Below are 16,154 nucleotides of genomic sequence, written 5' to 3' on the forward strand. Positions count from 1 at the left end.
CCAGATAGGTCCTTGCTACCTGAAGTCGTCCTGGATGGTGATTCCTCTTCCAAACAGTACCCAATCCTCCTTCCTCTCCATCTTCCATAAATATAAGAAAGATGTTAAAATGTTTATTCAACCATTTCATTAATCATTTATATTTATTTCTGTTTCTAAACATAATCATTTATATTTATTTCTGTTTTCTGAACGTACAACTTTATTTTCTACAAAATGTATTAAATTTTATTTTTGAGTGTCTGGAATGCATTAATTGGATTTCCATTATTCCTTATGGAAATTATTGTTTCGGATTTTGTACGTTCAAACTAACCGAGATGTTCTGGAACGGATTACATAAGAAAACCGAGGTTCCACTGTACAGTAAATAAAGATTTAGAACTTGGGATGTGGTGAACACTGCCACAAAGGCTTTATATATATAGTACAGTACACTGTAATTTTCATAAACCTATACGTAAACTTCAAGGTTAATTAACATGAAAAAAATTTTATGCAATTTACTAATCCAATATTACAATTATTTTAAGCCAGCCATTCACTTAACAAATTTTTGTCATAATCATAAAACCATACATTATACGTAACATTTATAGTTACTTACATATAAAAAGTGTCCAATATAACAAACAAAAAGATTTTAGAATATAAAAATTTCTGGGTTCGCTTTAGCTGCAAATTTATAAATGATCTGAACTGGTTCAAATAAAATAATGTCTAAAGAGTATTACTAAGAATGGTCCCTTAATCCAGGTGCAGCCATATCAACAACTTACAATTACCGACATATAGCACTTAGACTACTACATGATATTTGGACCTTGGAGACTACTACATTATATTTGGACCTTTTCTAAGAAGATAAAAATATGCAAATCAACAAATATCCCAAAATGAAACAAAATTTCTTTTCAAAACTTTTATCCTAATAAAGTTTGAATCATATTAATTTTTTTTACAAAAACGTGTTCAATAATTTGAGTAAAATGGGAACATACTGCAAAGTGCTAACATTTTATATCTTCTATATGAACCTAGACAAACATCAGAATATCATACCATGAAATTTTTAACAATGTCCATAAAGTGTTGGGATACATTTTCCTACAAGACTATCCAAATGAACATTTGATTCTAAACAAGTTAAGTTGTAGACCTTATGAAATTTTAAAATAATGTCCATTAAAACAATCAAATAAATGAAAATTGTATGATGTACCCACATACAATGTTGGAATACATTTTCCTACAAGATTAGCAAAATGGACATTGATTCTAAACAAGTTGTAGACCTTAAAATTACTCTCTAAATGGTCATGCTACTTAAGTAGATACCTATATTCAATAAGGGTACAATTAATATAGGCATTAAATCATAGTGTGTATGAATCAATTGCAACCTCCTTTAACAACCTTAATTTCTTTTATTACATTTCAACCTCCTTTAACAACCTTAATTTCTTTATTACATTTCAAGTTAAAATTTATATTACAACTTTGTTCTTATAAAGTGTCGCAGTAACATACAACCAAAAGTCTAATTAATATATGAAAATATTATACAACAAAGGGAGTATTCATTTTTATTGTAACAAGTACCATGAGACAAAATTGCAGACACTTCATAATATTCAATGTCCATGCTTACTTTATTAATTATTGAATTTTCAAATGTAAGCTGCACTAAAGTATAAAAATTTCAAGTTGCCAGTGGTACTGGCAAAAACTTAAAACTAAGTGGCAAAGATTCTTAATGCATGCAATTTCAAGCATATGTAATACATAAAGCCATGTAGAGTATTAAAGATAAAAAGCATACACATAATATATTGTTGCTATCATTAAAAACAGCACATCTAACCTTGAACATCTCATATGAAAACTTAAAGATAACAGACTTCCATTTCAATCTAAATCATGTAAATATTTTCTCTGCTTTATGTTGTCTGGTGTTTACCTTTCAATGACTTACAGAACATAATCGTATACCTTTTCAACAATGAACCATACAGTATGATTGTAAATGCAGAAGCCATACCTAAATACTGCAAATTGTTGCCTTACATTCAAACTAGCAATGTTTATACAAGATAATATATCACATATAATCAACCTACACATTTAGTATCAAAGACATCCATCCAATATTAAATTTGGATCTTTGTTCTGCAATTGAAAAGATGGTTAATCCAACTATTGTTAACCTTCCAATAGGCATGAATATCCCTTTAACCTTTCAATAGTATAAGACAATTATACATGGATGTTCCATATCCAGGTGGAAATAGTTGCCACAGAATTCCAGAGTTTGGGTGTTTTCTTATTTAATTATTACCTTTATTCTTTCATTTAATTATTCCTGTATATAACAAAAAAACTGTCAATACACAAAGTGCTGATAGAATTACAAGGTGAATTGGCTATTTTTCCAGTGGGTGAGGATTATATGTATACATTTTGATTGTTCTAAATGCACTGGCTATACGAAGATACATAAATATGGATTCAAAAGAAGACCCAGGAAAAAGGAGCATGGGTTAATTGGCCAAAATATGCCTGGTTTTCAAGTTTGACTAAACTATATTTTTACTTTTTATCTTTTATGAGAAATAAATGGGCTTCAACACATTTTATGGAGTTTGGAAATTAAATAGTAGTCAGGTATTAGTCCTCAGTGGTCTAAATGTGAAAAACAATGGGTTTACTTTACTTTTTATAGACTGAAAATAAATTTGGTGCTGGATTTAAACAATCATAATAGCTATTTAGAAAATAATTTAACTCTACTTAGCTCTGTTATCTTACATGGTGGTTGATATATTTGGTACTAATTAAGCTCCAAAGCTGATATAAAAACTTATAATCTCTTATACCAGTCTCCAAGCTCTGGTATTTTCACTGTGATGCCCATCAAAAATAAAACAATGAAAAAGGAACTAGGAACAGAATGATGCCTGCATTTGGTGAAAAACTCTTCTAAAGCCAATGCAGTACAACACTTACAGAAAACAGAACTCGCAGTCTGCAGTTTTAAAATAATTCTACTGTTTATGATTTCAGTTTATTGATATCACTGTGGTGATAGAATCTGTATTCCGTTTCCATATTAATATTCTTCGGGTGATGCAACTAAGTAATTATATTATCAATAACACTTCAATGTACTTTTATGCAACACAGTAACCTATATAATGCATGGTATTCCTAACCCTAAAGCTATATGTATCTGTAAACTGGGACTTTGAAAATGGAAGTTTCTTTACATTAATTTCCATTTTCCACAAAGGAGCTGTTATGGGTATACTTACCACATCCAAATAAATCTTTAGATTCCTCAGACTTAACAGGAGTAAATTCTGACTCCTTGAAAGAAAAGCTTGTCATGTAGGGTCTCTTAAGGAACTACAGCACTGGTAGCCATCTGATTTACACCACAGGTTCCATCTCCTCGGTAAACTAGGTAATAACCCTATGGAAAATTATAATATGTTAATTTTCTACAATTATGAATATCCACAGAAAAAGCATTAAAGTAAATTCTAATACAATTTGAGCAAGGCAGAGGAGCTGAACCTCTCATTGTAAATATTACAATTTTCTTTTAAAAAATGCCAACAAAAAAATAAACCTTTTAAAAAATGCCAACAGAAAAATAAACTTTACTCTATCACCCTCATCATCTGCTAGTTACTGCTTTGTCTTTGTCTATATCAGAGTAGGCATGTGAAGAATTAAAATACCATTAAAAAATAATGCAAACACAACTTGAGAAAGGGCAAAACCAATGGCAAGAATGCTACTAAAAATTCAGGGCCATTTTTGTTAGAAATCATTTGGGTTAGTATCAAAGGAATATATACATATATGGTTTCAAGATTTTAACACGACTAATAATGGACAAACACTATCATTTACAGTTTCAATTCATAAGAATACTTGCATTGCCATTAATAACTAACAGTGAAGGCTATATGATCATCATCACTGCTTTCAACACTGAGCAACACAAAGGGCCTCTGTGAAATTCTGCCACTCAAGTCTTTCCTGTGCTTTGTCTTCCAAAAATCTCTACTCATGCAAGTATGCCTTGGTGTTCCAACTCTTCAGGTACCCACAGAAGCCTGGTTGATGCTATTGTGTATTATTACCCCTGGGGCTGCACACCATGAAACAGAATTATGCTGTATGGTATGGGAAAGTATAGGTTATTTCCATTTACTTTCAATTTTGTTGCATCTTTTGATTTGAATCAAGCATTTTTGTGGTGACTCTAATGTCAATGGAGTAATTGTTACAGTTTTCTGACATTAACTTATAGTTTCAAGCCCCTACTAATTCTCATTAGAATGTATCCTTTGATAACCTCAATATTATGTAGCTATTTAGTCTCTTGTTCTATTTCTTTAATCCCTTTTCATTATCAGAAACCTTGAAAATTTTTGCTTCCAGGAATGGATCAAATCTGGATGTATTTTTACTATGGTTCCAACATTCAACATGAGAATCAGCTTTCATTTGATTTTTGAAAGGGACTCTACAAGAGTATTTTCTCATATATTGGTCATCAAAAGTTTAGGAATGATTTGTCAACCAAGAAAAGGTTAACAAATTCCATCATGGTAATATCTCATGCATACCCTAAGCTACAATTCAAGGATACATAAACCCCCAATTCTGGACTACCCTGGGGGTTTTACATAGATGTCAACAGTGTTCTGTGTGCCTTGAGGGTAATCAATCTATCAAGATTAAAGGCAGCAATAGGAGCAGAGCCTGACATGACATACTAAAATGGAAAAAATACAAAATTTCAACTAGGTGTATCTTGACAGAGAATTCCAAGATCAGAATGGAATTTTTCAGTAATTCTGCAAGAGTATAACAATTTACAGAGATGGCATCACACCTTTCCTGCATACAGGCCTTGCAGTCACCAGCATTACCATGACCACTGTGCTGCCTAAAATTGTGGTACCTAACGACCAAGACCCAAAGGCCTACTTGTCATGGACAGCACCAACTGCATCTACCATCAATCAAGCCCTTAGTAGGTCCCTCTTGGTCGACCCCTTGACCAAAATCAACCGACAGAAGTCTTCCTAAACAGCAGTTCCCCTTTTCATGACAAAAACTTAGGCTGTGCCCCTAATGCAGCTTCAGGGCACTAATCATAACTGTAATGCACCCAACCTCTTTGACCTTGGACACTTACAAGTAGGCACGGGTAGATGAGGGTTAAACCCAATATTCTAGTATGTGAACATACAGAGATCAAACAAAAAAGGAGGCTCCTTAACATATAAATGAATCTTCTACAGTGTTTTGAAGAATACATACATTTCAACATGTTAAACATGGGAACTTTGGGACCAGGCCACTGCCAGACCACAGAATATCCTGGAATACAGAATACACCCCCTAAAAATAAAGTCCCTATGTAAACAGTCCTGCAAGCTAATTGAACATACAAATAGCCTAGTTACCCAATAAACATACTACTTGGCTAAGTTGTGATACCACTTTTTATCATTTTATTACTCATATATTTTCACTTTATCATTTTATAACTTCATACCATATAATTTTTATTTTTTAAATGTACTTTAACACATTTAACCTACATTCTTGAGTTAACCTAACCGTAAGTAAACTACTTAACTTTTTTCAAAATCTGCAGAATATTATCAGTGAATTTAATGTCCTAAATTTACTATCTTCATAATTATATCGCTATTAGTTTCTTTGTCAGTTACTTTTATTGTAGAGGGTAATGGAATGACAAAAATAAGTATATCACTCACTACAGTCACAGTCAAAAAGTAAACAAAGCACACTGCCAACTATTGAGCAAAATGAACACTAAGCATTCGCTAACAGATAAACATTTTCTAGCATAGATAAAAGATTTATGCTTGCTCATCTTACCTCTTATCATCATCTGATTTCTTGGGTGGCATATCGAATGAGTATAAATATACAGCTATATAAAAGAAATGAGGTCTTTCAAGCACTCTAAGAGTAAGAAATTCACGTGTTGCCAAATGTCTCAATGTTTTAATTAAAATTGAAAATATATATATCGAAAAAAATATTTAATTTCACACATTTTCATTACTAAAAACTATTTTCATAAAAACAAAAGATATGACAATTTTTTTGCTGTCTGGACTTTGTAAACAATATGTGGCGCCGCCCTCAAGGCAGCTCAACAAATAATGGTGGCAGATTCAATATCAAGCCAAACCATGGGAGTTCACAGACCACAGAATACCAGTTTTAAGAGGTTCGACTGTTTATGAGTTTTGAAATGCACAGGTTATTTTCACATTTCCTTTTATACCCAGAGGCAGCTTGAGGATGTAACCGTTCTATGCAATGATATCGGGTCTATACCTTCATTCCTATGCCTCTTTGGCCCTATGAAAACATTAGTCTAACCTTCCAAGATAGAGCCTTTACCCAACCCAACTCCATTATATGTAGTTTGGTGAACTTTGACTGATCCAATTGAAAAAGCCAATGTATAAGTTTATGACCATTAAATGCCACTGGCATTGGGTTGGAGAAACATTCTCATATAAATGAACAGGTAATGCAGCTGTTCAAATGGGTAATCTTCCAAGAAGATGGGAAATACAGAGTTGCCCTACCCTTTACAACAGAAAATCCATAACAGGATACACAAATGCTAAGGCCCAGCTCCTACCCACCAAAAAGACACTCAAAACATAATCTGTGCTCTCTTAGTGTAGGTGAAAAACCTTCAGGGAATATATTGCCCTCGATTTCATTAAGAGGTGGAACTTGGAATGAAGTACATAGTTGGCTCCCATCACTGCTTGGCATATTAACCACTTTTTAAAGACTTGAACCCTAACCACTCGCACTGTCTTCAACTTCAGCAGCTAGGAAAGTACAGGCAAAAATTCCCTTAACATCTGCCTTCACATGGGCTCCAAGAAAAAGCCAAGTTGTGTGACAACCAGCTGAAATGCCATCAAGGACACAATGGATTGCCTTTATCTCTACAGCCTACTTGAGAGTCAACATTCATGAATCACACTGGGACTAAGCAAAGCTTTTCCAGTTCACCTCAATGCAATTCAAAGGACTAAAAACACTAAGACTCTCCTGTTTCAAGAAACACTGTTCAATATTTTCATTGAATTAGACAATTTAGTGCCACCTGGATCACAATGATGATCCATTTATCCAGCCCATCAATGATTGTTTCTGTGGAGAATTTGCATAAAACATGCATAGTGCCCTTATAAACAATACTCAGAAAGTGGATTTAGAGATGCTAACCCATGAAGGGAAAATCTTGTGCAAAAACATTAACAACAGTAATAATAGTTTTCTAAAAATTCAAAATTCCTGAAAAAGGTCAATTACAACTCCTCTACTATCTGCAGTATTATACACAGTCTGAAAACTAATAAATATGTCATCAATGCAAGTTATTGTTAAAAATATGGTACACAGGGACTTGGATGCAACTTGAGGGGTCACCTCCAATATACATTAAGATATAAATCTGTTAACATCAGAGTTGTGATGAAAAACTAATGCTATACTGAAAGCAGTGCATTAAAATAATTTCAAAACCCTTTTCCATTAAACATAAACAATTCAGTTCTCCATCCTTATGCTATAACTAAAGGGATTCTCACAGATTTACCATTACCATAAGGGGAATAAAATCAATGTCAAAGATACATGAAATGAGGAATTTTAAATATGAGTCCAGAAATGGTTGAATTTCAAGCAGTTCTAAATTCCTGGTAATACCACAATTATTGCCTAATTGGAATTAAACATTGGTTCCCCGAGTTAGCAAGTTATTAGTAGTGGACACGAAAATTCCTTCAGTTTATCAGCTAAAAACATCAACGCAACACTAAAAAAGCTAACAGCACTCGCATATGCATAAAAATAACACATTTTTTGCTTTATGATGTAAAATTATCTATCTGGAAAATATAACATGATCTATAACATACTTTAACTATTAGTAATCCCAATGCAACAGTGAATGATATTCAAAGCAAAGGCATGCAATGTTTAGTATATATTATATCTAAAATAACTTGCCTGTATACCCCAATCTGTGCCCCATGAATTCTTTACAATCCAGAATGGCAGCTTTTTCTTAAAGAGTGGGTAAGCTGCAAGGAAATTCTTTTATTAGTTACAAAAAGAAACAGCTGGGTACAAGTAAGTTCCACCACTTTTAAAGATGAACAAGAAATTGTCACAGTAAACCACTGGAATGACTTTCCCCTGACTTACAATCATTTCATACAAGCATACAAAACTGTACACAAAAAAACTGCAAGATAAGAAAAGATGGGAATGCCAAGTATACACTAAAGTATTTCTCCTCCTGGACATTTTTTCTGATAGCAGTATTTTCAACTGAAATTATTTTTCAAAATTCATATCAATCCGCAGTACTAAAGCCCTAGTAAAATGTTATTTCTCTTTCTAACACACTCCCCATGTTAAAAAAATAATTTTCAATTAAACTGCTTTGAAGCTGGTAGCTGTCTGTTAATAATGCTCTCATTTCCTCATTGAGATGAGTCCTACATTCTTATATCCCTGACTAAAGGCAAAATGCCTTCTCTAAACATATAATGAATAGTATTAGAATAAGAAACTTGGTACACTTTTCAGCAGTGCACTCTACATCCTGGTTAATAATTTAGCATAATGTCATCTAGGCCAAAAGCTACTTTGTTAAAGATTTGTTAAGGTTGACACAAAATCTTTTATTGATGATGATGTTAGATTCTGAGCAGGGGGGAATACAAGTGATCTTTAACTCCAGTAAATCTTTGCCTCAAGTTTCTCCTTAAATCTACCGAGTAATTTTTTGATGAGCACAAGTATATTTTACTATCTCAGCAACATTTTCATAAACAATGGATGGTTCACAAAATATTAATATATTGTTTTTCAAATTTTTTCATATAAAATTAAGATTTGTTGTTTAATTTACTGAAGGTACAAATATATTCCAATATTTGTAAAAATATTCATTCTAAATCAATCCCTTACTTTTAAATTGGTCACTGGCTGATTATGGAGTAATCTGATATTATAATAAAAATTACCAGCACTGAAGGAAAATAAATATAAAATACAAGCGGCCCGCGATTAACAGCGCAATCGCTTAGCGGCGAATCAATTTTACAGCTGTCGTAAAAAATATTCAATAAAAAAATTAGGTATTTTATGATATTTTTACGGCACAATTTTCGGTTAACAGCGCCGCTAGCACCTTTAAGTCTAACGAGTACATAGATTTGTAGAAATACCATTCAGACCAAAAAGGTTATGCAATTATATTAAACAAATTTTATTGAGATTTATTACATAGGTATTAGGGTGAACTATATGCCCCTGACGCTGTTCTATGCCGTAAATATAGTTAAATAAGTGCAAATTTAGCTATGGATGTGTCTATTTATAAATGTTCATGCTTTTATGTTTAAAATGTGTATGAGAATGTATTACGTAAAGGGTATTTCTATTTCTGCACATAATATGATCCAAAGGCAGCTTTTGAAACTGCCCTCCAGTTATCAAAGAGGATGTTTTTTCATGTTCGTTCTTGTGAGCCGCCGCCTGCCGCTCTTCCGAAAATATAGTTAAAAAAAGTGCAAATTTAGTAATTGATGTGTCTATTTTATAAATGCTCATGCTTTTGTTTAAAATGTGTATGAAAATATATTATGTGTAGGGTATTTTTAATTTTGTACATAAATATGATACAAATTAAGGCAGCTTTTGTAACTGCCCTCCACGTTATCAGAGGATGTTTTATCATGTTTGTTCTTGTCCGCCGCTGCTCCGAAAAATGCATTTACAAAGACTTCACATGGTTATATTTTATTAATTTGGGAGCTAATTATAACTCATTTTGTTATGAAACTTCAGCTTTTTGTTATAAGTTTTCATGCTTTTATGTTTAAAATGTGTATGAAAAATGTATTACAGGTTTTTTTTTTTTATATAAATGTGATACAGTGGCAGTACGCATGTCCATTTGAAGTCTTTGTAACAGCCCTTCACATGATGAAGACAATAGGTTGTTCAGTCACGCCCAAATAACAATATTTTAATTTATATTACTGAATCACGTTTTTATAAATTATATTTACAATTGTTGTATAAATTATCTTAAAAGACAAAACTTGCATACACATTCAATTTTGCAACACTGCAATTTGTTTGTTTTTCCATGGGATCGAAGTACAAAAGATAGCTGTGCAACTCAGTCGATTTTTTGCTTTGTTACCCGAACAAAAAATTGAGGTACGACCGTACGAGTTTGAGATGCCGCTGCTACATAGATGGCATAGTGACGAAAATTAAGATAAGCACAGAAGAAAAGGTAAATATCCATCTTTTCCATAAATGTTTTAAAAGGTTATACATTACTTCACTGTATCCTATAATATTGTATGTATTCTCATATTATACTACGGTAAATCTAAGCCAGTATTCCGTGGAGCAGCCAATGTTTTGGTTTGGAAATCAGCTGATGGCGAATACGAGTTTGTTTTGCCTTATTTAACGCAATTCCAACAGAATTTTCTTGCTTCTAGTTAGCATAAACAAATATCTAGATACTTGACTTATATGAGACAAGGTTATTTTTCCTTATACAACATGTTTTTAGATGGAAATGTAACTTGAATATGTCTCATTGTGATTATGAACTTTTTTTTTTTTTTTTGTTAACAGATTACGTTAGCGGCATGTTTATTGAGTAAAACAATACGTGATTCCATTCGCAATTTTCCTTTATATGATCGTAATACGAACTTTACGTTATTTATCTTTTATCAAGTGCTCAATGACCTCATATGTCCCAGCGCTGGGCCTTTGGCCTAAACCTTATATTTCTATCCTTCTTCATTATTCACAATGATACTGCCATATGCAAATCAAGTGTATCTCATATGCAAGTAACAGCATGTTTCCTAACTTCCTTGCATATTAAATTACGCAAGTTCCTACTTCTTTGAACTTAAATTACATCTCCGTCAGAGTTCACTCAATAGCCTTCTAGAATATTCTGGTCACTAAAAAGTCTCCTTCAGACTTGTATCAATGCTAAGGGTGAAAAATCAATCACTCCACTGTAGTTTATCATTTCAAAAAGGGCCTCTACAGCCAAACTTTGAACATTTTAATTCCATCTATACCTACTACACCTTTTAGTATCTGGCCATGCTGTCTTTAAAAAAAAATCACAATCTTAAACACCATTGGATGTTGTGGATTAAATTTCAAATTAGTGATATGCAATGAGTACTGGTAAGTATAACTCTCTGCTGTAAAACTGACTGAGCTCAAGGTTTGAGGACATATAAAGAAAGATGAGTAAAACTATGTGGGTAAAATTGCAGCCTAAGGTAATCTGTATTCTAAGTACTACACTTTCTTTTCAAAAACACCCAAGTAAAGTGGTTAACTAGAATCAACAAGGAATTTGTTCATTTTTTCTCTGAAAATGAAGTTTTTTTTTTTTTACATCTAAAGAAATTCATATATGAAGATCCGTTCTGTACACACCATAACTGTTAACTAACAAATTTGAGGGCGATACTCAACATGTGAGAGACTATATGGGGAAACTACAAATGAAGTAGTCTTTCAGACTTTTCTCTGTAATAACATCAACTCCCAATGCAAAATGGGATATTCTTTGGATTCTACCTAAGGGTGGTGCTTCTCAACCCATGATAATGAAGCTTGCATAATCCTTTCTCATTCTGCATTTTAAAAAAGAGAGAATATTATAACAAGTACCGTAAATTTCACTTGTAAAGCTTTTGCAATATGCCTTGTTCTTAAGTAGCCACATATATTCAACAGCCCTTCTCAACTGTTTCATCTTAGATGAGCTATAACTTTCATATCTCAAGGGCAACAAGAAAATTATCTTGGGAATAGCTCACAGCATATATGCAAAATGTGTGTCAGTTATTCTATTAAGAATTTTTTTTTTTCTCTCTCTCCAATAAACATGACAATTTTCTAAAGGAAGCTCTTGGATTTATGTTAAGAAAGGTTCCAATCAGTTTTTATTTTAGAATTACTGACTGTGATATCGTTTATTGAAAATATTAAATATTTTGGTAACCGAAGCCCATCACACACAAGCTATAAAAATTACAATATTATTTTTGTGTTGTTTTCAAGAAATCATTTCAATTCCAAATGAAATATAATAATTAAAGGCCATGGTCTTTTACAATAACATGAAAGAACACCAAGGAGGAGTTACACAATAGTTCACAAATAAAAAATATATAAATTCTTCACATCAGACATACTATATTGTATAGTCTTTTGTCAGGGGCTAAAAAGTTTTCCACAAAGTCAACCACAATCAATTTTGTTCATCAAAAAGCAGGAACCTACTATGTACCTTCATTATAAGTCAGGACATACCTGGTCTCCCCAATCTGAGCCCCAAGAATTCTTCACAATCCAATAAGGCTGCTTCCTGTGTAGATATTTAGTTGCTGAGGACAAAAACCAACAGCAAATATAAAAAGTCACCATACTTGAGTATATCATATGAGTATTAAATAATCACCACTAAAAACGACTCTTTAAATGTATAAGGTCCAAATTGCTTTTTCCATCAAAATCAAATTACAAACTAACCTCACAATTATTGGCTAATCAATACACATAATTGCTTACACAAATCATTCACTAATATATAGACAATAACTATAACTATTCTTGTTTCATAGATATAAACTTGTCAGCTGTAATACTGATGATATAATGGTTTAAGATGATGGAATGAGGGTCAAATACTTCTAATGAGCATGGAAGCTATTAAGAAATTCCTAATAAAACCACCTCTGGTTTCATACCTTCCAAGGTCACTAACTTCAAACCTTTGATAGTCAGCTAGCTCAGTGGTCTGGTTAAACTACTTTAATAATAACAATAATACAGGCAGTCTCCAGTTATCAGTGGGCTTGGTTATCAGCAATCCGGTTTTATGGCTCTTGTCCAGCGATGAAAATCAGCAATTTTCGTTGCTGATTTCCACTTATTGCCGCTGCCACAAATCTAATAGAGGTTCTGTACAGTTATTGGCACCAATAAGCGCCGAAAATTAGCAGAAAATCACTGATTTTCTGTTATCTGCAATTTCTACTTGTCATGCCATCAGAATGGATCCCCCACCAATAACTGGGAAATGTCTTAATAGCTTCAACCCCTTTTACTTCAGAAAGCTTAATAAAAAAAAAAAAAATAAGGCAAACAAAAATTTTCTGTAAAACACAGTAATCCTACTAAAAATAAATAAGCCTTCCAGTAAATTTCAGTTCAAAACTCATATGCTCTAACGAATATGAAAATACCTTTTTTAATTGGATATAGCTATTCAACGATCTCGCTGACAAGTAGATTGAAGAAAACAATCAGCCCTTCCGACAAGTTACATGTTATTTGCTTTAAAAAAATAAATAACTAATACACCTTACTGCTGAACTTCACATTCCTTTATGACAGAGCTTGTGTGTCATATCATTAAGTTATTCCAGAAACTTAATTCTTGCTTTCAAAAATAAAACATACTCTCTTGAAGACTAGGCCAAATTGATTAGCCTCTGCCGTCATAGTACATGGTCAACTTTAGCAAGCAATGAATCTTTACAGTACAACAGTGTGGACCACTGCATCAGGGTACAAAGATAGTACAATTAGAACCTTCAAAATATAATATATAATATATATTTATATATATATATTGTATATATATATATTATATATATACATATATATATATATATATATATATATATATATATATATATATATATATATATATATATATATATATATATATATATATATATATATATATATATATATATATATATATATCTATATATATATATATATATATATATATAATATTACACAATTAAAAGCATCACACAAGCCCTCTCTCAATGCTCTTCTTGGCAAAAACCCACAAAGAACTTGACTACTTTCTATGTCTTGATCATCAACGGATTCTCAAATAACGAAGTCAAAAAACAGATTAGAAGAATACTAAACCTGAGATATAACAGTATGAAAAAGCAGCCAAAAAACAGGGAAGATACCATTAACCTCTATTTGAAAGGTAGAATACACAGGAAGTACCTGGAGGAATATTGCAATTGACATGGTTTCCCTAATCCCCAACCAGTGATCAACAGAAAATAAATTTGGTTATCTATATTACCAATATGGCAGAACACATGACTGAATCATGAGAAATAACCCTGTCCCTCTCAAAAGGAAAAATATTGTCCGTTCTTCTCAAAAGGAAAAAATTTGTCTGTAAACACAAATGCTTTGTCCATGGATGCTCCAGCTTCTACATTGGGATGATGAAATTCTGCTGGTGAACTTTTCCCATCATGTACAAGAAAAGGCCATCAATAACCCCATGATAAGCAGGCACAGTACCATCCTCACCCATAAGGCCATTATCAACATCATGATGATAACTGGAAGTGCCCGTAACACGAGACAGTTACAGGTATCAGAACCCCTTAATATCCTGAAAGAAAAACTTGACTAATACAACACATTATTATTATAAAGAACTAGTTTATCCAGACCTCTGAGCCTAAATACGGCTTCTTTAGCGCCATTAAAAGATTTCTACAGCACCGGCCCCCTTTGTGGGACCACCCTGACATGGTGAGGGGGCTCTTGAACCCCAGGAATTAGTTCCCGGGTTTGAGTATCCAAGAGTCTCATGTATTATGTATTTGTTCAGACCTGAGAGTTGTCAAGCAGGACTGGACCACAGATTCCAGGGGAGTCTGGTTCTGAGTATAGGACTCTCAGCATTCTATCAGGTTTGGCCACTGTGATTAGGGTGGGGATGATTGTATTCTTGTAATACTCTCAGTCCTATAAATCATGTTGTGCCATCCCCTATGGGGTAAGGTAGGGACGTGGACATTTGGGATTCAGTTTCTCACTTGTGCCATTGGTGGAAGAATAAACTCCAAGAAGGACGAAGATATCTTTTAAGGTTTTCAGGTTTATTTATTTATTTTTTCCCCTCCCCTCCCCTCTCAAATCTGTCTAGCAGTTGTAAGGATTCAAGTACCCCTGGGCCCTATGATGGTGCTCTTCTGGCACATGAATACCTCTGCACCCACCGTGGAGATTTATAATTCTCCTAATGCTGATGACTTCTCCAAAAATGAATTGATAAAAAGCAGTAATAACAAATCTGATCCCCTCCCCTGGACCCTCTAGCCATGGTTCATTGATGACGACTTCAATCAAGGACACAGACTTCTCTAAGAAATCTTCATCCAAAGTTAACAACTCAACACAGCTAGGTTGTGTGGAAAATCTGAGAATGCTCCATATCGAAGATTTACCAGTCAGTCGTGATTGTGAAATTATATCGACAACTTTGAAATTATTTAGATCTGTTGCAGAAATCAGGATGAACTTTATTGATAGTGAATCTAAATGGGAAGCTTGGGATACCTTTAGTAATCATGATGAGGCTATAAAGGCTAGTAGTATGATAAGTGTCATACAAATCATTAAAGGTACAGTATGAGGAGCCTTAACAGACAAAGTCCCCTAGGCTTGGACGTTTATATGCCATCTAAATGGACACAAGATAAACCAGAGAAAGCAGATTGCAGAAGAAAGAATTCATAAACCTCCTATATGGCTGGTAGCTTCAGCCAAGGAGGAAAATTATAACTACTACAAATTTTACAGGTTTCTCAGAAAAAAATGGGAGGAATAAAGTGGTGATATTTCTCATTTTGTGAAGAACATTATTTTTATTCATGCCAAGTCCACAACCCAAGCATTTATGCTGACCTTGTTTGACATTCAAAGTGATGAAATGATTACGAAGATCAAACTTCACTTAAGCTTTAGTTATGGGAGAGGAGTATTATTTGATAAGGACCTATATGACTGACAGAAGAAGAAATTTTAGAAATAAGCCCAACTTCGGTTTGGAGAGTGAAAAAGTCAGATATTGCCAAAATGACCATTTTAACCTTTGTAGACTCTGAAGTACATTCTCGTGTCATATCTGACAATGAAAGGGTATGAGTACATACTTT

At 33.2% G+C, this 16,154-nt stretch overlaps 1 protein-coding gene across 2 annotated transcripts in view; it reads right to left on the reverse strand.

Annotated features, from left to right (window-relative positions):
- Nucleotides 1-489: 489 nt before the first annotated feature.
- Nucleotides 490-16,154, reverse strand: part of LOC135214739 (putative cysteine proteinase CG12163) — a 77,791-nt gene continuing 62,126 nt past the window's right edge. Inside the window, exons 9-10 of one of the 2 annotated variants that reach the window (XM_064249076.1) lie at nucleotides 8,098-8,171; nucleotides 490-3,472 (exon numbers count right to left, since the gene is read on the reverse strand). In XM_064249076.1, coding sequence (XP_064105146.1) covers nucleotides 3,398-3,472; nucleotides 8,098-8,171 — 149 coding nt within the window. In that variant the 3' untranslated portion in view covers nucleotides 490-3,397. Of the gene's footprint in view, nucleotides 3,473-8,097; nucleotides 8,172-12,474; nucleotides 12,549-16,154 lie in introns of both variants that reach the window. The other variant, XM_064249075.1, reaches the window with a different exon arrangement.

This window comes from Macrobrachium nipponense, chromosome 46, assembly GCF_015104395.2.
Source record: "Macrobrachium nipponense isolate FS-2020 chromosome 46, ASM1510439v2, whole genome shotgun sequence".
In the NCBI taxonomy this organism is placed as follows: Eukaryota; Metazoa; Arthropoda; class Malacostraca; order Decapoda; family Palaemonidae; genus Macrobrachium; species Macrobrachium nipponense.